Source organism: Pristis pectinata, chromosome 5, assembly GCF_009764475.1.
Source record: "Pristis pectinata isolate sPriPec2 chromosome 5, sPriPec2.1.pri, whole genome shotgun sequence".
In the NCBI taxonomy this organism is placed as follows: Eukaryota; Metazoa; Chordata; class Chondrichthyes; order Rhinopristiformes; family Pristidae; genus Pristis; species Pristis pectinata.
The window spans coordinates 38709594-38734544 of record NC_067409.1 but is presented as its reverse complement, the minus strand read 5'-3'; the positions used below and the strand labels follow the sequence as shown (position 1 = coordinate 38734544).

The 24951-nt window shown below is 38.9% G+C and overlaps 1 protein-coding gene across 3 annotated transcripts in view; it reads right to left on the bottom strand.

Moving 5' to 3' along the window:
• cdk14 (cyclin-dependent kinase 14) overlaps positions 1-19471 on the bottom strand; it is a 477589-nt gene extending 458118 nt beyond the window's left edge. For 2 of the 3 annotated variants that reach the window (XM_052016686.1, XM_052016679.1), the window contains exons 1-2: positions 18935-19437; positions 18404-18435 (exon numbers count right to left, since the gene is read on the bottom strand). In XM_052016686.1, the coding sequence (XP_051872646.1) occupies positions 18404-18435; positions 18935-19025 (123 nt within the window). In that variant the 5' untranslated portion in view covers positions 19026-19437. Of the gene's footprint in view, positions 1-18403; positions 18436-18934 lie in introns of all 3 variants that reach the window. The other variant, XM_052016680.1, reaches the window with a different exon arrangement.
• Positions 19472-24951: the final 5480 nt, after the last annotated feature.

Below are 24951 nucleotides of genomic sequence, written 5' to 3'. Positions count from 1 at the left end.
ATGGACAAAGTAGGCTTGACAGGAATTAGATTAGGGACAGTTTTGCACAAGCTGAAGTTTACAACGGGTGCAAGCTGGGAGGGTGGCCAAGACAGTTTGTTTGCAATGAAAGGCTGTTTGGGTTTATGACATATTATAAGCCATTCTATTTTCAGAATTATGGTCTCCACATTCCACCCCTGTAAATTATTAAAAATATCTAGAATATCTAGAACTTTACTTCTCTCAGTATCAATCTTTCATGCAGCTTAATACTGATTAATGGTATCATTTCCTCCTAATGCAGCAATTTGAATTGCACTTGCTTGGCTGAAGATAATTACTCACAATAGAGGAATAATGCCAGCATTATAGGCAGGCTTTCAAAGCAATAGATGAACAGCAGTCGCCACTCTTATACTTGTTTATGTCAGTTGCAATGGAAAGCTTGTCTGTTCACAACTGTGTATTGAAAAATCAAATTGTTGGCATGACAACCAATTCCAAAAGGACTAAATTCAAGTTAGGAGTTCTGGTCATGTGCAAGACAGTTGTTCACTTCCATTCAGTCTGTATCCTGGCTCTAGGAACCCTTCCATTTAATGGTGTAAATTGGTTTATATTCTTAGCTCATTGGACAATAACACACACTGACATAGAAGTGTTTTATTTAAGAAAAGGTACCTACCAAAGTCACTACAACCTTGGCATTCTTCTGGTTTTATTTATTATGCACAGCAGTGCTGTTTCACAAGGACCCAGCCCATGCATGTACTGACTTGTATCAGGTCATAACTTTTACACCATGTAATTAGATCTCCTGGGTAAATATAAATATTGGCTAAAGTAATCTGTTCTACAGCAGGATCCTTCATTGCTACAACTGAAGCATAAATTGTAACCAAAATGATTGATTTCCTTGTCCTGACGTACCACTTGAGCTAACACATGAAAAGCCAGTTACCAAAGCTATTACAGTTAATGGTGACATTACCAGCTTTGGTTCAGATAGTAACATTCTTGTCTAGAAATCAGAAGATTGTAGGATCACATCACATTCCAGAGATCCTAGGTCAAAAACCTAAGTGAACATTATAGTGCAGGACTGAGGGAGAACTGCACTGTTCAAGGTGCCATTAAACAGAAGTGCCAATCTATTGTCCTGGGTGAATGTAAAACATCAAAGAGCAGGGAGTTGGCATTGGTGAATTTAAGCTTCACCAAAATGAATAATATGGTTATTACCACATTGCTGATTGGAAGAAGATTCTTATATACAAACTGGCTGCTTTGTTTCCTAAATTGAAAAGTGACTCTATTTCAAAAGTACTTCATTGTGTACGAAGGTTCTGTTGTGTTCCAGGATCATGCAAGATGCTGTATAACAGCAGGTCCATCGACTTACTTTCTTGCCTTGATCAAAACAACCATCTTCTGGCAAGCAGTAATTACTTGACAAGATTTTCAATAATTTGACTTGCTAATATTGAATCAAAAACTAGGTACCGACTTGTTCATTGAATAAACTTTCAGTTTAAAGGCTATGCCAAAGTCTGAGGACGGCACTATTTGTGATCAATTTTCCTTTTATAATTATCAGATGTAGTTAGTCAGTAAATCTACAAACCAAATAAAGTGACATTAGGAAGAAAAAGGCTATTTGACCCAATAACACACCTCCATTCACAGACCTGTAGGGCCATCCTGGTAGTTGGCTCAACCCATAATCAAGAAAAGTCAGAGACTTGAACTGCACAAGAAAATACAACAAGATTATCCATCCTTAAAAAAATTCTAAGCCATCCTGTCATCTGATCTCATTCTAAACCTGGCTTTGATTTCGATCTCATTTCCAGTCTATTTAACTAGCTTATGAGGAAGTTAATCAAGATTGTATCAATTGCTTTTACACCATGCCTCATAAGTTTTCTCAAAAATGATATACAATAGTGTGGAAAGCTGATAACAACCAATAGCTGTCAAAGTATAGTAACATGACGCATCACTGCAGCACCGACTAATGAGATGCAAATATGACTCCTTTCGCAAAAGGAGTCTGCTTTCAGTTTCATTGCTGTGGACAAACAAGAGGCTAGATACTTGCACCGAATTGGGGAGAAGACAGTTCTTCATGATTACAAGCTCAAACAACCATCTTAAACAAATTCTGTAATGTTCTTCTGTGGACCTGAAAAATAAGTCTAATCATTGACACATGGAGAATTTGGATAGGCTGGGTCTGTTTTCCCTGGAGCAAAGGAGGCTGAGAGGTGACATAATAGGGGTATATAAAGTTATGAGAGGCATAGGTAGGCTAGATAGCAAGATTCAGTTTCCCATGATAGAGGTGTCTAAAACTAGAGGGTATAGGCTTAAGGTGAGAGGGAGGAGGTTTAAAGAATAGTGTGTATCTGGAATGAGCTGCCAGTGGAGGTGGTGGAGGCAGAAACAGTAACAACATTTAAGAGGTAACTGGATACGTATTTGAATGAGCAAGGCATACACGGAATTAATGCAGGCAAGTGGTGTTAGCATAGATTGGTACAATGGTCGGCATAGATGCAGAAGGCCAAAGAGCCTGTTTTTATGCTGTATAACTCTGAGTCCAAGTACACTTTTGGAAGTTCAAATCTGTTTTTACCACCCTTTCAAGCTGTGCACTTTGACCATAACCTGCTGCATAAAATAAAATTCTCTCCCAACCCCCACTGCCACTTGGCAAATTTTCTTCAATCTATCTCCTATTGTTACAATATGAAAACCTTTTATGACTATTTCAATCTAATGGTCGAAGTTGCAGCAGGAAACAGAAATAAAGCAATTATAAAAAGGACAAAAATCCAGGTTTACTGAATAATTCACTCTTATATTGTTTTTCTTTTCTCCAAGGTCATCCTTCTTCCCTGATATTATAGGCTGTCTCCACACAATCATCTCAATCTGCCACGTTGATCCAGGAGTTCTCTACCATGGTAGTAAACTCAAACAGTTTGCAAAGGACTCTCCATGGAGACAAATAAAGATAATACTACACATCAAGGCTACCTTCCATGATGACAAGCACCCACCACTACGCAGCAACTGAAGTTGCAGTATCAACCATTAAACACTGCATCCTGGTTGGATTCAGAAGTGGGAAGCCAAAGTTGGGTACCACTTCCACCAAGAAAGAACGGCTCCAAGTTCTGCACAAAGTCAAGTGCAATGGTGGTGCTCGACTCCTCCATCCTCTGGTCATTAAAATGTCGGCTTCCTTCTGCCAATGGTACAATCAAAATTCTCTTCGGAGAAAACTGCTGAAATCATGTGCAATATAATCCTCTGACAAGTTGATAACTGCACCACTCTTGTTCCTGCTATCTGTGCAGGCCATCATAACTGACAATCTTATGAGCAGTTATCACTTTTATGATATCAAAATTATGCAATGTCACTAACTTAGTTGAGGGCTGCAAGTGTGAAGTTGAATAATGTTGTGCCTTCAGATTAAACTTTATTGTATGTTACAAGGTTGCAGAGTTTTGGATATCAGGTCAGATTCACAATGGAATAATACCAAGTAACCACTCCAGCCACAATGTCCCAATTAAGAGGCAACGGCTAGTCTTTAAGTTACATGCAAACTGTAGTGATAAAGAATAGTGGCATAATAGATGTTACTATACCACTAATTCAGAAGCCTAGATTAACAATCAAGTCTGGGTCTCACTCCTGAATTAAATTCATTAATTAGATTCACTATTTATTTTAAAAAGCTAGATTCATTCAAGACAACCATAAAATTGCTGGATGATCATAATAAGTCACATGTTCCACAAGTATACTTTAGAGAAAGAAATCTGGACACCTCACCCTATTTTGTCAATGAAAGATGCAAGACTCAGTAATTTGTGGACACTTAACTACCCTCAAATATCCCAGCAAGCTAGTAATTTGCATTACCATAAAATGCTATCATAAAACTAAGGACGACTCATTTACCTCAGCACTTATTTTGAACCCAAGCAAGGCATACAATTCCACAACATCCTCATTAATAGTTGAAGACATGCTTCAATTGTCAGACATATCCCACAGACTAGTCAAGCAATATAGTCATACTTTTCAACCAATGTTCCAGGCTCCTCCATCACAATTCCTAGATACATCCTACCCAATGGCAATGCAGACACATCATAGTTGCAAGGCCGTGACATATAGTCAGGTAGCAGTTGCCATGAATCTAGTGGAATGGCTCTATATCCCATGAAATTTTATGGCACGAGGTTAGCCTCTGCTGATAACAACCTAGCTGAATCAGTACCCTCCCAAGCACCAAGAGTAGCAAGGTTACACAATGTACTCTGGGTGATGGACCTCAATGTCCATTACAAATAAGCACCATGGCTGACAGAGCTAGCAAAACTCAACTTCAAATTGGCCCTGCAAAAAATGATGGAAAAAAATCAATATTAGGGGGGAAAAACTTCACCTCATCCTTGGTAAAATGGAACCTTACATAACAATACTGGTAGAAGTTACATCCATCCAAGGTCCTCATGCAGACTAAGTCACACCTTCAGACTGAGACATTATGTGGCACTGTGTAGAAGAAATTTGGAACAGATCCTGCAGTTCAAAACTGGTACCCAGGTGAGACTGTAGCAGCAGCTTTGCATTCTACTATAACTTCATGGCCCACACTCAACCCTTAATTTCAAGCCAGTGGATCAACCTCAGTACATTGGAGTTAGATGATAGCTTTCATCCAGATGAGCAACATTGCTCTCACAGGAACCAGACCCAGTCGGCTGTGTCAGACAATGCCCATAAAAAGGATTATAACTGATATCATGAAAGAAACAAAAACCTATCCCAAGAACATAAAATGTATGGTAATTACTGAGCTAGTAACGAAACTGACATGTTAATCCCCAAGATTTTGATATGTGCACTCTTACTGCAAATTGGTTCAACGAGGAATACAAAAGATTATGCCTAATAACCTGCTTACCAAAGCTCAACGAGTTCTGCCTGGACCACCTGACTCTTGACCTTACTTCAATCCTTATCCAAAGATGGACAAAATTACTGAGTTCTAGAGAAGGACTAGCCATGGCTAAAAGATGCCTTGACGTCATAACTAGCACCTAGCAGCCCCAGTAAAAGGTAAGGCAATGGGAATCAAAAGGGTAAACTCTCCATATGAAATCATACCCAAAACAAGGTCTCATGGAAACAAAATAACGCTTCACCTACTAAGAACCAAATGTCTTTTGGAACTTGTATATGGGCCATCGCTGGGTTATGAATGGATTCTGTTTTTACAGACATCCATAAGTTGGAAATTACTATTTGTCTCTGCTCATCCACAGTTTCTTGTTTCTTCCTATTTTATGCAGTCTCATTTCTCTTTGGCCCTAAGTGGATGATAATTCTTTAGAACTCTGTTTTCCTTAGACTATCAATGCCCCTTTGCAACTTTCTATCCCTGTTAGATGGGAGAGAAAATAATGTCATCAATCAAAAGATAAATTGATCTTTGTGAATGAAGAGTGAAAAATGGCATTTTGTACAGATGCCCGGGGATCTCCCAGTTTCAGTACATTCCTTTTAGCCCTACAGTATCTTCTACTTCCTAGGCAATTCCCTAAACCCAATGGCTTGTCTTTAATTATCTGTGTGGTTATTTTTGCTGACAGTCTCTCGCATGGAATCTCATAATCTACGATGTTTCTCTAACTCACCATATAGCAGTCTCAGTTCTGACATCATACCCTTTAGCTGAACATGAATTTCATTTATTTTATTTCTTATGCTAGGTTGCTAACTGGACACAGAGAGCCACATTTTCACACGCATACTTGATAAGTGCTACTAACCTACAAGGACAGTATTTACTGATCTGCCACATGACTTAAATGTCTGTGTCGTTCCAGCAACAGGCCTGTGGCCTTGCAGGTCACAGCTCTTTGAGTACACATACAAGCATTTCCTCCCCTACTACTCTTTCAGGAAGCGATATGCAGACCTTACCCCCACCCCCACCCCAACCGGGTGAAATAAAATTTCTCCCTAATCCTTCAAATCCAGCATCAGTTATGGGAAAATCCTTCGGCCCATTTTCTGATCAAGTGCAACCCTTGGGAAATTGGACTGATACATCCTTTTGCAAATTATCCAAGTACCAATGTAATTTCCTGATCATATTTCAATTACTTGATCATGTCATCAACACAAATAGCACCCATTATTAGCAACCGAGATTAGACCTTCATTATTAGCTCACGGTTTAACAATGAATATATCATGCTCAAAATAGTTGAATCCTGCATGACTTAAGCTATCCCCATGGAATATTGTTTTAATGATTAAAGATCATCACCTGTAATTTTTATCTTTATAAAAATCTGTTGCCAGTGGCTTATTTGAATAATATTTCTACAGTTTGTTTTACTTTTCTAGAAATCTTCAGGGCTTTTAATTCTGTATTGTCAATTGTTTCACCCCATTTCTTTTCCCCATGAGGGTCTGTTATTGGTACTGAAGTATTGCAGCATTCAAATTGCTCAGAATATGCATTCCCACAAGGTTCAGCTTAATCTACCTCCCACACAAGGTTTGGAGGGAACTAAAAGAACCACTAAAGTAAAAGAATGAAAAGCAGGAGTGTAATTGCACCCCAGGCACTTGTGTAAGAAATTATGTGCTCAGACTCAAGAACATTTGCCTAAAGTTTGTTAGGGAAAAAAAAACTTTCCTTCATCATGCACAATTCATGAGGGAAGAAGTTGTGAGATATTAGACAAATTGAATGCAACCTCCCAATACATTATACCATTAGGCCAGCTGTACCCATCGGTCACGAAGGAGACCAAAGTGTTGCATTACTGCACAACATACACACGTCAAATAAATTTTCTGTGCACAAAGCATCAAACAAGCTTCCTCCTGGAGGGAACACTTTTATCATTTTCCCCGTGGAAAGACAACAGCAGGAGTGCATTCTTTTACCAGGTGGCCAGTCTCCCCACAGTGCAAAGCATCACTGAAGCAAATAATTTCATTTGCTGCCATAGGGGGTAAGGTTAAGTGCAACATTTGAAGCATACTTGAGTGCCAGACATCAAGCTCAATATGGACAGAAGGTTAAACGTGTAACGCAATGCCAGAGTATTCCATGATCATTTGCGGATTCTGCAAAGAATTAGGAGCGTAGGCTCAGAGTTTACTGATGAACGCCAGCGATTCTGCAATACAGAGTCAAATATGAAAGTCCCAAAATGTTAACGTTCTGCCCAGAGCAGCAAGGAAGTTCAATTTTGCTGAAATTCCCCAGTGACTGATTGGGGTGGGAGCTGTGGCAAAGGTAGCGGCACATGCAGGTGCAGGGAGAGAAAAAAGGAATACTGCTCTTGGATTCTGTGCCATTGGATTTCAGTAGGAATTACTAGGCTGGAGGACTGGGAAAATCAAGCTTTTAAAAAAAAACAAAATACAATTATTTTGGTTTAGTTTGTTTTTTTTTTAAATTATTTAGAAATTTGGGTTTCAGCTGATTTTTAACATTTTAACATTAAAAAAATAAAAATCTTTACAGATTTGAATCAAAAGAGAAGTTTGTTTTTAAACAAAAAGTACCTCCTTTCCCCATCCTCTGATATGTGCAGACAGAATTCCAAGTTTTTATTTTACAGCAGTAAACACCTCAAATGTTTTGAACTGGTAGAGTAGAAACCATCATCCATTATTGTGTCCATTTTCTAGACTGCAAATTGAACCAAGGCGGTTACATTCTGCAACAGACAGACACACAATGCAGGTGTTACATGGTGAGAACGGCTTTGCATACAATCCAGAATGCTGCTAAATAGGGCATTAACTCTCATTTATACGTGAAGTTGATGCCTGGTTTAGGTCTTTGGCCAAAAATAACTGGCTGTCAGTGGATCTGGTTGGAGCTGATGCCTGTGTGCTCTATGAGATCATGCAACAGTTCTTACAACAATCAACTATGTGCAAGTGAATTCTTGAAAAATCTCAGAATTCAGTCCCATAAAGCAACAGGAACAGATTCTTGACTCTCATTAAAGTTCTCCAACCTGTGAGCAACTCACCACCCAACCCTGGGAAACCCAAGAGATGCTGACAGTGAAACAAGTGGCCCCACATTGACCTGGAACTTGTTCCCCTTTAACTTTCTCCCCCTCATCCTTCAGCTCAAAATGTTTGTGCTGCAAGTAGCTAAAAGTGTGAATTAATAGCATAGCAATGGCAATACAGCCTCTAAGCCTCAAATAATAGTACCAAATGAAATACTGGAATTGAGAGAGAGGAGCAATTGGAGAAGGAAATGGGGCGACTAAGATTCACACTAAGGAAAGTAAATAATATAACTTGGGAAAGAAAGTTAAAGAGAAAAATCTATAAAAACAAACTCCTATAACAAATGCAATTTCACAGTTAATACTATTCCCTTTCCGGGCCGAAAAATAACGAGGGACATTGGAACAACATAAATCTTATTAACATTTGTACTTAACATGTTAAGTAATAATCCCAACTTTGTGGTAAATTTGGAGATACAGGGACTGCAGATGCTGGAACCTGGAGCAAAAAAAAACTGCTGGAGGAACACAGTGGGTCCGGCAGTATCCATGGAGGGAAATGGACAGTTGATGTTTCATATCAAGACCCTTCATCTGGACTGAGTGGAGACATCCAGTATACAGTGGTGAGGGGGAGCAATGGGGCAAGATCTGGCAAGCAATAGGTGAATCCAGGTGCAGAGGGGGTAATTGACAGATGGAGTTAGGTGGGGGAGGGAAGGGTGGGAATATCGACAGAGGCTGGGAGACGATAGGCGGAGATAACAAAAAGGACTGCAGATGGACTATGATAGGAAAGAAAGTGAAGCATGAGACCAAATAAGGGAGGTGGGGTAGGCAGATGGGAACAGTGGGGGGAGGGGACAACCTAACAGTATGAACATTGAATTCTCCAATTTTAGGTAACCTGCTCCCCTTCTGTCCCTTTTTCTTTCCCTCTGATCTACCCAGATTCCTCCTACATACACCCTTCCTCCGCTCCCTCCCCCAGTCCACTGTCACCCAGCTTCTCCACCGCCAACTACATTAATTTGAGTATCACCCACCCACTAAGTTAATTTCCATGCCTACTATAGTAAACAGCACACACTGCACAAGGCCACAAGATTCAGGCACATTGAGCTAAAGCATAATCACCTGATTTATGATAATAATGTTTATTTAAAAGAATTCAAAAGCACTGTGAATCAGTTGGGAAAGAAAGGTCCATTTAAAAAAAGGATGACAGAATAGCTCAATAACAATTCAAAAGAACAACAACATGACTCAGACTTCACTTGCATTTCAGAAAATTACAGCATAATGACAAGTTCCACATATTTATACTATACATACAGGCATGTTTCTCATCATGTAATTTGCAGAAATTATATCTTTTCAGTCAACCACTAATGATTTGGTTTCATAATAAGTGTCAAAATCATACGCACAGCAGGAAGTTAAAAACATCTGCAAGGGTCATAGTGAACCTTATTATAAGAATATATGAAGCATATTGTACAAGTACAAATTTTATTTCAAAGTCACCCGGGCTTGCACATCTGTATATTTTGAAGTATGCAAATGATAAAATCCTCAGCAATTTTGTTAATAGCAAGTAAGTTTGTGACAAGATCTCAGAATGAAATAGACTGTGTTGAATTTAGATACAAAGACTACAACTTACTGTGAATATATGTGAAGAGATAAAGAAAATCATACAAGAGCAGTATGCTGTTGTGCAGAGGGACTTGAGAGTGCCTGTGCATGAATCACAGAAGGTTGGTTTGCAGGTGTAACAGGTTATCAAGGCAGCAAATGGAATGTTGGCCTTCATTGCTAGAGGGATTGAATTTAAGAGCAGGGAGGTTATGTTGCAACTGTACAGGTTACAGGTTAGGCCACACCTGGAGTACTGCGTGCAGTTCTGGTTTCCTTACTTGAGGAAAGGAATAATGGCTTTGGAGACGGTGCAGAGAAGGTCCACCAGGTTGGTTCCAGAGATGAGGGGATTAGCCTATGAGGAGAGATTGAATCACCTGGGACTATACTCACTGGAAGTCAGAAGAATGAGAGGGAATCTTATAGAAACATAAAATTATGAAAGGGATAGATAAGATAAAGACAGGAAAGTTGTTTCCACTGGTAGGCGAGTCTAGAACCAGGGGACATAGCCTCAAGATTCAGGGAAGTAGATTTCAGACAGATAAGGAGAAACTGCTTTTCCCAGAGAGTAGTGAATTTGTGGAATTTTCTGCCCAGGGAGGCAGTAGAGGCTACCTCATTAAATCTATTTAAGACACAGATAGATTTTTGCATAGTTGGGGAATTGAGGGTTATGGGAAAAAGGCAGGTAGGCGGATCGGAGTCCACAACCAGATCATCCATGATCTTACTAAATGGTGGAGCAGGTTCGAAGGGCCAGATGGCCTACTCCTGCTCCTATTTCTATGTTCTTATGATCCAAATGTACTATTTTGAGGTCAAGGTGGGGTGTACCTGTAAAATCTATTGCCCCAATTCTCTGAAGATGTCTTAAAAACTTGCATTGTCTGACTTTAAAGAAAGCATAATATCTGACAATGCAACTTAACTGACTTACTTATAATAAGTAGGAGGCCATTCTACCCATTGGATCTATGCTAGCTCCAAGCAAGACAACCCAATCCCATTCTCCTCCTCCTTATTTCCCTGTATCCTGCAACTTATTCTATCTCACATATCAACACCCCTGCAATTATTTTGTCACCAACACCAAGGGGTAATTTACAGTAGCTAATTAACCTACCAGCATATCTTTGGGATGTGGCAGGAAACGCTTTTCTATGTTTCTATATTCCCTGCTGTCTCAAATATATGCAATATTCAATTTTGTTCTGATTCAAGTTGAATCCAGCTCTATCGTCCTAGAAATTATGGTAACATGGGAAATTTCCCTTGGATACAGTTTACAGTTTTCTTCTTAAAAATCTTTCACACTCAGCATAGAGAATACATCTCAATGCATGACACTTTCTGACTGCCAGTCTGGTACATCATTCCTCCTTATCCTTTCACCACTCTGCAGCATTGAATATTTTTGAATCACATCTTCCAGTCCCATCACCTCTTGCAAACTGCCCAGTTTTGTGGGAATACAGCAATGCTGTTTCATTTCTTGCTGTCACAAAATAAGCAGTGCATGCCAAGCAAAAGTTTCTCATGCCACCCATACAGAATCATGTTTATTCAAGGAGTTATCCTTGTCTTCTCTTTATTATTTACCTGCTTTGTACGTACATTTACACCCTTTGTAATCACATGAAAATAGGGCCAGGCTGCATGGGCATTTCAGTAAAGTTCTGCTGGAATGCCAAACTGGTATGATGTTGCAGATCAGTGGAAATTTTCTCCAACTTAATATTACCAAAATTCAATACCCAATTTTTAATCCTCACAAACTCTGAATTTTTGTTATTAGTTCATGCCAAACCTTTACTATCTAATCTTGAAATGAATTTCACGTACCATATTTGTGTTTTTACCCCCAATCACCCTCTCTTTCCTAGTTTCAGTGATCCTATTTGACAAAGAATAGTTCTTTTCATCTTCAAAATTTATCCACAATCATATCAATACAACTGCCTCCAGGTTTACTTTATTTTCTCTCTAACGTAAGAAAGAGAAGCATGAAAAGGCCTCAAGGCCCATTTCAACCTACTCCACCGTTCAGTGAGATAGTGGCTCATCCTGTGCCAAGTCCATCTAGCCAACAAATCCCATTTCCTTTGAATATGAATCCCCAAATCCTTGGTTTTTGAATTCTGGATACTAATCTCAGCCTTGAACATGCAGGTCATCCCAAGATAGCGAGCGGGTTCCATTTTTACAGATGTCCACAAGTCAATTTTGTCCATAAATCGGAAAATGCACATAAATCACTCGATATGGTAACCATACCTCCACAGTATGGAAATGAATAGCATGAAAAGCACATCAGAAAGAACAATTACTAAAAGTGGAATGAGACAGGAAACCAGTTCTGCCATTCGTAGGAACGAACTTATATATGTACGTCAGACTTTTGAATTCAATATAATGGGAGCTCATTCATATATAGCAGTTGTGCACAAGTCTAAAGATTTACAAAATGGCTCCATAAAGGGCCTGTATGATTCAACTCTCAACATCATTCTGTCCTACACCAACCTCTGAAGAGTCATGGAGAGATACAGCAGAGAAACAGGCCTTTTGGCCTACCAAGACCATACTGATCATCAATCACCTATTTACACTGATCCTACATTAATTCCACTTTTTTTTTTATATTCTCCCCCCAGATTCTACCACTCACCTACAGACGATGGGCAATTTACAGTGGCCAATTAACCTATCAACCTGTACCTCTTTGGGATGTGGGAGGAAACCACAGCATCTGGGGAAACCCATGCAGTCAGTGAGAACATGAAAACTCCACACAGACAGGACCTGAGGTCAGGATTAAAATGGGGTTTCTGGTGCTGAGAGGCAGTGGCTCTACTAGCCATTCCACTGTGCAATCTGTAATCTTAATTTTAGACTCTCCAACTGGGGAAAACAACCTCTTGTCATCCATCCCGTATCAAGTCTCAGACTTTGGGATGTCTCAATGAAACTCCAGAGAGATTGGGCCAATCATTCTCAAGCTTGCTTAATTGAACAACTCACTCATCTCAAGAATAAATCTGGTGAGTTTATACTCCACTAACTCCAAGATTAATACGCCTTAAAAGGTATGGAGACAAAAGAAAATACACAAAATTTCTCAAATGATGTGTTCACCAAAGCCATTTACAATAACAGCAAAACTGCCTGCAGCTCTGACCTTCAATGCACCTCTCTTCTGAGCCAAATGGTGGGGACAGACAGTCTGGAATTTCATCTGTAAACACATCACTTTCTCTCCATCACTGGAAAAACATTTATGTAAGGATATCTTGGAACACTTCAAATCTGGTGCAATACTTTTAAATGTACTGTCACAGCAAAACAGCAAATTAGATTACTGACAAATCAATCCATTTTTGATGCTATTGAGGAACAAATGATACTGAGAAAATGTCCTTCTTTGAACAGTGCCATTGAATCTCTTGGCTACATCCAAGATGAGGCACTATTTTAATACAGCATTGGAAGGTTCCTTCAAAAGAATGCTGATCCTTTGGAAGTGTACTGAAATGCAAGTATAAATTATATGTTCAAGTAGTTTCATGCATCTTAGTGCCCAAACCTTATAACTCAGGGAAGATTAGACTTTGAACAAAGCATGCAAGGGAGAACCATCTCCCTCTCTCTCTCTCTCTCTCACACACACACACACACACACACACACACACACACACACACACGAGACTGCAGATACTGGAATCTGGGGCAACAAACAATCTGCTGGAGGAATTCCATGGGGAAAGGAACTATCGATGTTTCAGTTCAAAACCCTGCAACAGGACTGTTTGGGTTTCGACCCAAAACATCAACAAATCGTCCCCTTCTCCACACCCCCACCCCCCACAGATGCCGCTCGACCCGCTGAGTTCCTCTAGCAATTTGTTTGCTGCATACACACAGAGTTTTATAACTATGCAAAGTGGTTAACAAAATATCTCAATAATGGCACCTCCAAAATATGTTTCACATTGTGAACATCCCCATTCTCACAGGTGGCCATTTTCTCAATTACAGTATCTGATGCCACCATAACTAAGTCACTTTAACTTCCTGATTACTTTAAAAATTTTGAGCACCTTGGAGTATAACACGGTGGCCTATAGACTAGAGTAACAATAAGTTGCACCACAAAGTCAGTACAATCCCTCATGTGCAAAGCTGCATGTTTCAATCATACTGCTGCAGGAGATTAGTTTAAGTGAGAAAAAGTAAAAGGTAACTAAAAAGTTATCATAATACTTAAGCTGTAACCGTGCATTTTCTATCAACGTGACACTACAGCGGCATTGGCATAGATTCACAAGTACTAGTGCATGAATATAATGGAGAAACGTATCTGAAAAAGTGGCCACATTCTCTACTGAGACTTCGGCAAGTTTAGGCTGCAAATACACAACCATGGAAAGATTATCTTTCATCTGTTTGAATTCCCTACATTTTTGCTAAAACAAGGGATTGCTGACATTCCTTAGGCACTTCCTCTCAAGACCATGCCAGCTTTATTTGTATAAGAGATATGTTTTTTTTTAAATCAACACTTAATAGTTGACAGATTACTACTCTACATTGTCCAATATTTTTGAGGATATAGAAAATCTTATTCTGAAACAATCAATATTTAACCTTCTTTATTCTGTCATTCAAAAAATTCTCTCTCTCACCCTGCATGTATTAACTGCAATGAAGATATTGTTGAATGAAATGTGGAAACTTGACATATTCAGAACCACACACTCTAATAGGAGCAAAGCAAAATAAAACATACCATGCTGTTGACAATTTATTTTCTTTATTAAGTGTAAGTGATTAAGCTTCAATATTATTTCAAGTATTAAACATAATAGTCTGTTATTCTGTACCTCTCTTCCAAAAGTATTGAAGAATAAAAAGCTGTATAACAGATTCTTTTAACTAAATTGTGACACATTAACCAAGGATATTATCGAGCATTTCCTAAATATTAAAAAAGTGTATAATAATATGCTCTACATATCAAAAGCACATTAAAAACACTAATAGAACAAACAATGAAACATCATCCCATTTGAACTAAACTTGCTTTGGACAGTTATCATTATCACCGATAATCAAATGCTTCTGCCATAATTCTTGAATCTTAGCCTGGAATATTTTAAGCTTTAAATCAGACACTCCTATTGACATGCATGTTATTAACATTCACAGTTAGATCACAGCTATATCAAATCATGGTTATTTAAGGTACTATAGGCATGGTCCTCTTCTGAAAGGACACTGAATGGCACGTTAAATTAGTGGTACTTTTATACATCGCCAATCTGCGTACAATATGGAAGGAGTAGGACTGATATATATGCGCAAAATTGAAATGTCATAATCAAATTCAGGTAAGAATTTTGTACCCTAACCTTGACAAGTAAATATGTAGAACTGAGGATGAATTCCAACATGCGACACAGCTTGTCTTACAAAGTAAAGCATAATGTCATTTAAATAACCTATATATCAAATCCTGTGTTTTGGCAGAGCTTTACATAGAAAATTATTATATTCACATCACATGCAAGACCTTGGATTGGATACTGATTTCATGCTGTTCTAATTTGCATAATTTTCACATACTATACAAACAACAGCTTTGTTTTGATCATAAATGCAAGCTTTTTCTTGAATGTATAATGTACAGATGAATGTCATGCAAATTACTTTTAATGCATAGATCTGAAATATTAAACCACAAAAGTGGGATTTTACTCTCTTGGGTTTTCTCACTGAAAAGGAAACACGAGTCATGCCCTGCTAGAACAAAAGAGGCTAACAGCAGCAGTTTCTCTGTACTGCTGGTGGAAATAAAAGTCACAAAGAAATCTCTAACAGATGACAAAACCGGTTCTTAATAAATAATTGCAATAACGCAAAGACCGAACTTCACTTAATACCTCTAATTGTTGTTCTGCCTTAGAAACACTTTGCTTCATAATGACTCAACAATATTTCAAATCAGATTTTATGGGAAGATGATTGGACAACTTCCAACAACAATTGAATTTGGCAAGTTTGTGAAGAAGAAAGTGACTAAGATGTACCATACCTTACTCATATTCTGATGTGCCAAATGAAAGAAGAAATCAGAGCTAAGACTAATTATTCAGGACATTAATAAAAATGTTAAAACTATATCACAACACACCCTACTCAAACAACAAGATTTAAAGAGGAAAATATACCTCAAATTAAAACTACAGTTTAAGTATAGAAAGCATGCTGTGCTGAAGACCATTGTTAAATATTGATATACAATGGGAACTCCTTTGTATAAATTCACACTTTTGATGATCCTAGTACCATGTGAATTTGTGATAGTAAAATTCAAATTGCATTTGATTGTTATCTATACTTGACAAATGGCATTTGAAATGCAAATTAAATTTGATCATCGATACAAAAACAACTGCAACATTAGACCTATTCATTCATGAGCTATAGGTCCTTCTGCAAAAATCAACAACTTTACAAAATGATGTTCAGCAAATTTTGTATCCCAATCAAATTTGATATTCCCCCCCCCCCCAAACACAGCAAGTTTATTTTTTCAGTATATAGTTACAAGTGTTCTCAATACTCCAAGTCATCTATGCATAGAAGACAAGCCAACTGGTTCCTTTTTGTTTCATGCACACAAACGTCATTCCAATTTTAAAAAATCTCCAAATCAACCCACTGAGAAATCCACAGAGAATATTTTCCCAAGCCTAGGGTTAGGATCAGGGTTAGAAGTCAGAGTCATACGGCATGGAAGTAGGTATTTTGTCCCACTGAGTCCACACCGATCACCAACCATGTAAGCTAATCCTACAGAAATCATATTTTATTTTTCCCAGATTCCCATCATCTCCCCTGATATTCTATCACTCGTCTACACTCTAGGGGCAAATTACAATGGCCAATTAACTTATCAATCCATACCTCTGTGGGACATGGCAGAGTTCCCATGTGATCACAGGGAGAATATGCAAGCTCCACACAGACAGCACCAAGGTCAGAATTGAATCCAGATCACAGAAGCTGTGATGAAGCAGCTCTACTAGCTCACTGTGCCGCCTTAACTAGAGATAAGCAGCAAGAATCTGACCTCAGTGTTATGTCAATCCCACCAGGTTCCATCAATCAGCCAGGGGTGACTAATCCATCATCATTATCTTGGAGTACCACAGATCTGGCTGCATCAGGTATCAACTTACAATTCCACAGGAAGTCTTGATTCTGGATCAATTTTCAATTAGCAACCACATCATCCACAAGCCACCAGCATTCCATACAGATGCCATCTCACTCTCAACCTTTATCTCTACCCCAGAAGGCCATCACCAATTTTACATGGCAACTGATGTGTTTGGGTCATATAATTGGTGAGCATTCAACTCACCATGAAAGATACGAATTATAGATCTACTATCCTGCCGACCAGGGAAGCTCATTACAATCCATCAAATCTACAAACATAGTTCATGTATGGAATTAAAAAGTCATTCTGAACCCAGTATTATTAAGCATTCCTTTGTGGAAATCAATGGTTTTAACCAACAACATTCCTAAATTCAGATCTTTAATAGTAAGTTTTAGTTTTTGGAATCTATTAGATAACATTATAACATTCATCTATGAAAGACAATCGTGGATATGTAATGTTTTTATACTTTGTTTCCACCAGAGATTTCAATGAACCAAAACTGTTTACCTTTTAACTTTGGACTATGTTTACTCATGTTACCAGTAAATAAACTACCTTTACAAAAACTTTCCTTTTGCTGGTTTCAAGCTCTGTGAATTATGTGATTGAGGTGCCTTTTATTCGTGTACGTCCACGAACTTAATTATCCACAGGCAACATTCTTGCAACTTAAACAGTTACACTTTCACATTTTCTGCTATGAAACACTTCAATCATGATGAACTGTTATTATTTCAACCATTTGGTTTACTTTGCTATGTAAATGGAAAACTAAACCATGAGCTCATAATCTATTAACTATGTACAATGTACCTCAAGTTCATGGATGCAGATTCAAATTCATCCTTTTCACATCCTCACTCTCTCAGAAGGGGACGACAGTTAACATTTACAACATGCATAAAAATGTCCTGTCCATTACAAATGTTCTCGTATCCTATTTTTATCATCTCTTGGTTTACATGGAATCAAGACAATTCTGGCTCAATCCCAGTTTCACCCACAGAACATTCTGCAAACCATCACTGTTCATGAGTCTATCATAATATTCCAATCTGCAATTATTCTACAGTGTTAATGCTGTTATTTGCAACTCGACTTGTCTGGAACTGGGGAAATTTTCAATTACATTTTGTAGTCAATCATTGTATAGAAAGGAGGCGAGTTTACATGCAAGTACCCAAAGTGACTAAATGCATGAATATTTAACATCCCCTGATGTTGGTGGAAAGGTGCTGCAAAAAAAGTTATTCTGAAGATGATTTTAATATGGCTTGTGGTTACCCAAAGCAATTTTAGGCAGTAAACGTCTGATCCAGATTTGAACCTTGGTAACTAAGGCAAAATGACAGTGTCTTTTCATCCGACTGCACAAAGAGAATTGATTCAAAGCCAGTAACTTGCATTCAGCGCTATCTACAAACCCACACCTACACATTGTGCAGTTTGAATGCAATCCTACCTCATCGAAGCTATTGTCCTCCTTCTTCAAGGCTTTAAAAAAAGACAAAAGAAAATAAGTCCAAAAATGACTGTAAACTACATTAACTTTCCTTGCAAGAGTATCATCACTGACTTCATATCGAACATTTATTTGGTCAAAACTGCTTTGTTACAATAGTCCTAGCCTTACAGAATGATCTTCTATATGCATATACACTTATAATTATCTGGAACTGCAATAATCATGCCACAAGATCAAAAAGGGATGAAGGTTTTTTGAATATTTTAAAAAGAATTTTCCTATAATATTGCTACACATCAGCCTGGGAGCTTGCATTAGAATCCAGCAGTGGATAAAACCCGGCAAACCCTGTGGTTACTGCGCCAGCTAGCTTTACCTCGGTGAAATTGTTTTTATTTAAACGGAAAAGAAAATCCCCAATAAACTCTCTAGGTTTTTAAAAAAAACTAAATGAACACATTTTTCAGAAAGCGAAAGTGAAGACGCTAAATCTCGTATTTTTAAACGCTGAGTAACTAACGCACTCACCCAAGCGGCTGAAACTCTCGGATAAAGTTCTCCTCAACTTTTTCATTCTGCTGATTTTCTCAGCCGATTGGTCTGAAATCATATCACACATCGCCGGCCAAACGCCCAGTGCGGTTCCTCCTCCTGCCTCTGGATTCCTGCCACTCAGCAGATACTGGTCAATGCGAGAGAGAGAAAGTGATTGGACCCCATATAATAAGTAAACGTAAATGAGAGACGAGACGTTTAACTTAAGTCTGAAAGCTTGTCCCCCATCCCCTCCGCCTTCTGTCAAACACAGGAAGTGTGTTCACAGCTCCTCGGTTAAATCCAAGTTAAATCCGACAGAGTTCTCCCCCACCTCGATTTCTTGGCAAGTCACTGAAAAAAAAGTCATTCATCCAGTCAGGAGATGTTGAAATGTATCGTGCTGTAGAAAAACGCAAGAAGATGAAACGGAGGGGGAGACGAAGGAAAGGAGCTGAATGCACTCTCAGCCCTGAGCGGCAGAGGGAAGTCACCACTCAAACCTCCACAGCACTGGTTGTCATTTTCGGCAAGTCAGGGGCGCTACGGATCGCTAAACCCCACCCCCCTCTCTCCCGATTGGTCAGTGACACAGCATCCTGCTCACCCGGTGGACCAGCTGTATGTCCATCAAACTCTAGTTTCCAACCTCCCCCCTTCCCTCCCTCCCTCTTTCCACTCCCCCTTCCCCCTCTCTGAGGATGTTGGGCTCCAGACTTCGTTGCCACCCAGACATTTCTCTTGGTTTTATTTTTCTTAAAATTGTTTGGCACAGTGGAGAAACGTTGTGCACAGTGCCGAATTTGAAGCAGGAAACGATGACGGGTCTATGCATTGTAATTAAATGCGTGATGCTGCTTCATGTATCTATCCCCCGACTCAGATTATTGTTGAAATTTTACTGTTTGGTTTTTAGATTAGAGATGGACCAACCTTATTAATCTGATGACATCACAGTTACTGACATCCGTGTTTGAACAGAAACTACAACTGTGAGATTACAGCCTGCAGGCAGCCCGATAATAGCAGCAGCAACAACCCTCTCAGACAAGAACAAGGCAGATTTGGATAGCAGTAAACGGATGAAGCTGATACTCGTGCATAATTGTATTAACTTAATTAACGAAAACGCGCAATCAGGACGTTTTCTTCCTGCTGTTCGAGTTTTCATCCCCATTCACACTTAGACACGTCTGTATATTCTCCCCGACTTAACATTTTAAAATAAAACTAAGTTCTTATCCAAGGTGTCGCAAAGTTGCATCTAGTGTTGCTACCCGGAGCTGGGGATCGTGGTGTTTTTTTTATACAGTGAGAAAACCACAATGCTGCAAATATACAGAATTTTGTTTCAGTTCCGGTAACTTTAAACTCATATCAAGTTTATTCATTTTGGATAACCAAAGAATGGTAAGTGAGACACTATGATAATATTCATTATTGCCAAGTACAAACTGGCTTTATGTGCGTTATGTGTGTTGTCAATGTGCAATAGGGCTCAAATATTTACTAGATGTATTCCACGGTTCTCTTCCTCGCACCTCAGCACGGAATTGATTCGAGGACAGTCAGGGGAAAAGTTCAGCAACCAAATGTCTCCTCGAGGCCTCAAATTACCTCATCATCAGCGTTGTAATTCAATCATAAAGTCATTAAGTAGGCCGCAGAATATCAACGCCTTCTGGAATGATAGTTACTCGACGTGAATAAAGGTGTTCTGCAAGTTTCCATGAGAACAATGTTGTGCTCATTTTCTCTATTTTGGGGAATCCAATAAGCTTCATTATTTGATTGGGTCACACTTAATATAGTAGTTATTCGTTCATCTGATATGAGAAAAGGGAGACTGAATCCTGAATCAACATTCTGGTTGGTGTTAAGATACTCACGGATCAAGAGGATTGAACAACCAACATCTTGAAGTCTTTGTAACAAAGTTCTAATAAAAAGGCAAACACATTGAATATTTTTTGTCTGTAGTCAATATTTACTTTCTCCTCTCAACCATTTCTGTCAATCATGCTTAAATTCTGAATTTTTCAATCAGTTATTCAATTTTATTCACACACTATTCTCAGTTTTGTCTCATTAAATTGCACTTTTCTGAATGTACCTCTGGACAATATCCTCAATGTTCATTTATTGTTCCCTGTGGTTAGATTTCAAAGGAAATTTCTGTCAAGGTGAATGACTTTCATTTTACACTCAGGAGTGTTGGTCTCTTCCAATACATTTTTATAAGAAATATTCTAATTTCATATATCTGATCTTGAGAGAATTTCTGGTTATCACACAACTGTTCTAAAAATCCATCTCCTCAGTTACTTATTATCTCCTATATCCACATCTCTCATAACTATACTGTTTTTAAATTTTTGGTTCACGGGATATTTTAGCATTTGATCTTTCTGAAAAGTCAGCAAAACAATGTATTGGAAATTAAAAACTCAGCACCGGATTTTCAAATGCAAAGTTGGCACTTAGACATCTAATGTGGTAAGTGACCAGTTTAATCACTGGAATGGATATCTCACTGGAAGGAACTAAAAGTAAAAAGAGAAGTCCCCATTCTCCATCTAAAACAGGCTAGAGAATCATAGAATAGTTACAGGATGGAAGGGGACCATACAGCCCATTGACATTGTACTGCTTAAACATCAGAGCAGTTAGCTCCACACCCCCTCTCTCTCCCCATAGCCCTGCACATTTTTGTTCCTTTCAGGTACTTATTCCAAAGTCCTTTTGAATGCTACAGTTGGCTCTGACTACACTACCTCTGGAAGTGCATTCCTGTCTCTAACCACTTGCTGTGTAAATGTTCTCCAGTCCATCCACATAACTGAAGTCCCTCATCCCTGGAATCATTTTGGTAAGCCACATTGTCATTCCCTTCCAAAGTGACACAAGAGTCAAAAGAGTACTCCAGCTGTGGCACCTCTATAGGGGTGACTTTCCTCCAAAGGGGGAATGATACCTACTCTGCATTTTAAGTGTGATTCGGGCTGTGGTATAAGGATTGTTCCTTTCAGCCAGTTCATGCCAGTTGGCCAGCTGGAAACAATTTCTAGGCTGACGTTTGCAAACTCATTAAAAGGGCATTTAGTTTATTCACATGGACAATGTTCTGAGAGAGCACTCAGGTCCTTTTCAACAGACATGCTCTGGTAAGAGCTTTTTGCTCTTCAAACTATTAAATAGCTTTGTTGCCTACTGCAAACCATACAGTATTCTTACATCTGGAAAAAAATGATGCCTGGGCTTTCATGATGATGATAGTTCTAAATAACTTAATCATGATGTAACTTACAGCTTTGTTTCACAATACGAACAATGTAATTTTTTTTTACTCATTTGTTTATTTTTAAGAACCTGGCCATTCCTAGCATGCACAGCATTTACTGCTCATTCCTAATTGCCTTTAAGTAGGTAGTGGACCACATTCTTGAATTGATGCAGTCTTTCTGAAGGTCATCCCACAAAGCTGATGAGTCAGGAGCAATGCTGAATGAGCAGTGATATAGTTCCATGTCAGCTTGATGTGTGACATAGAGAGGAGATCCAAAAGACTGCAGATGCTGGAATCTGGAGCAGAAAACAAGCTGCTGGATGAACTCAACAGGTCAGGCAGCATCTGCATAGGGAAATGGATAGTTGATGTTTTGGGTCGAGACCCTTTATTTGGACTGAGTCTACAGATGCTGCCTGACCCACTGAATTCCTCCAGCAGCTCGTTATTTGACTTAGAGGGGAATCTGCTCTAGGTGGTGTCCCCTTTTCCCTAAAGCCCTTCTTCTTGGTGATGGAGGTGGTAGGTTTGGGCGTGCTGCTGGTGTAGTCAAGGTGAGTAAGTACAAACCATTTTGCAGATGATGCACATTGCACCCAGATGTGCATTGGAGAGAATGAATGTTTAGAGTGGTGGATGGGGTACCAATCAATCAGTCTGTTTTGTCCTTGAGAGATATTGGTGCTGCATTCATCCAGATTTTTGCTTGTCAGGAGCAGAGCCACTCAACACAAGATACCCAGCCTCTGACCTTCTTCAGCTACAGAATTAATGTGGCTGGACTAGTTGAGTTAATGGTGATGTCCAGAATGTTGTTGGTGGGGGACTCAATGATGGAAATGACATACAAAGTCAAGGGTAGTGTTTAGACAAGGAAAAAGCTTTTGGTCCATTCAGCCAGCCTCACACAGGTGCAGGGTACATATGTACCTGAAACCACATGATCCTCTGGTAGGTGAAACACCAGCCAGTTTAGAGAAAAGAAATCTGAAAAAGCCTTCTCCTGCCTTCTTAGACAATCCAAACCAGTGAAGGAGATCACTCTGACTCTAATAATGCCTTCCAGTACCTAACATCTGTACAAAGTATTTCTGCCCCAGCAATTTCAGCAAATTCCCTGGACAAGGCAGTAGTTTGTTTTAGAGGCCCATTGTTCTGCAGCAAAAGAGCTACTTCTTGATATCTAACCTAGATATGACTTTGTATACAAAAAGTGACAACTGGACACCAGTAGAAATTCTGATTGGCAAGATTTGTATGCTAACATTTAAAACATGTTACCAACCATCAAAGAGATTATTTCTTAGTTTATATTTGAGTTTAAAGCCTTTATCTTATTTGACAGCCTGACTGTATTCTGCTTTTAATTTTGACCACAGCTTTCATTTTAGAAACTCATTATCTTAAATTATGAGGCCAAAATTCACTGGGACAAAACAACAGCATGAGTGAAATGCAGCAATGCATTGTGTATTTCCAATGCACAGATATATTCATATAACAATTCCATTATGATCCCAATGCATCTGAAGTTAGGCACTCAGACACTTGACAGTCAAGGGATGGGATTTCCTCTTTGGTAGAAATGTAATATGCAGGTGCAGCTCTTAACTTATTTCAGCACAATATGCAGTGGAGGAAGCAGAACTGGGCTATTGTCAGCCAACAAGAAGAATACTTCCACCTGTACTTCCTGTTGGCAGAAAACTGGCCAATTCTGCTTTATCTGCAGCATATTGTGCTAAAGTAAGCCAGAAACCTGTGAATTTCCATGCTGGAGGGAAATATGAGTGTAAATGCAGAAAAATGTAATGGTAAGAAGGCATGCCACTTATGGCTGTAAACAGCAATAAATTGCTGGCAGGGCTATTCAGGCAGGTGAATGCAGTTTTTTCATCAAAGGGGTCATCTTCCCAGTTAAGAAAGGAATTCAAAAGCTCAAAGGAGTTTGCCAAGGTAAGTGACAGCTTAATTCAGTCGCATGTTTGCAACACACACGTGGGCTTTCCACTTAATAATGGGCTTACTGAGGCTCAGGTTTCTTGCACCTTCAATATTGGCCTAGCAAAAGTTCAAACGAGCATGAAAAGTGTTTCAGGCTTCTGGACCCAGAGAATGTCTGCATCACTGGCATATGAGAGTGGAATTTCATTCTCCATTTACTATTAAGTAATCCATTATTAGAGACGGAAGAGGAATTCACAAGTTTTATAATATGGTCACTCAGGAAATCCTTAAAGTTTTCACAGGTATTACTTTTTTGTTTGCTGAGTTACTATTCCTTCAGAAATTCAATCTATTTCCCACCAACAATTACAACATTATATTTTCAAACACATTGCCAGTACAAAACACAGCTCTGTTTATTATGTGGGGCAACTTTTGTTTTTCACAAGCAAAATGCTACTTTTCTTCAAGCACATACAGATGAGAGACAGCAAAATTCTTGTAAGGTAGTTCCATTGCAAAGCATATAGCATCAGAGCAGCAAATGATGGATTCCTTCTGAGGAACTATAGGATACAATGTGTACTACCTGCTGTGATGCTCTGAGAATTCATGAGTCACAAAGAGAAGAATCATTTATCATCAATACTGTAAGGCTTATTTGTAAATCTTGTGGATGCACAGTTAGGGCAACATACAATTTAGTAGCAACTTCAGAAATTGTAGCCTTTAATGTCTGACACAATTGCATCAAAAAGTCAAACAAGACCAAAAGTGT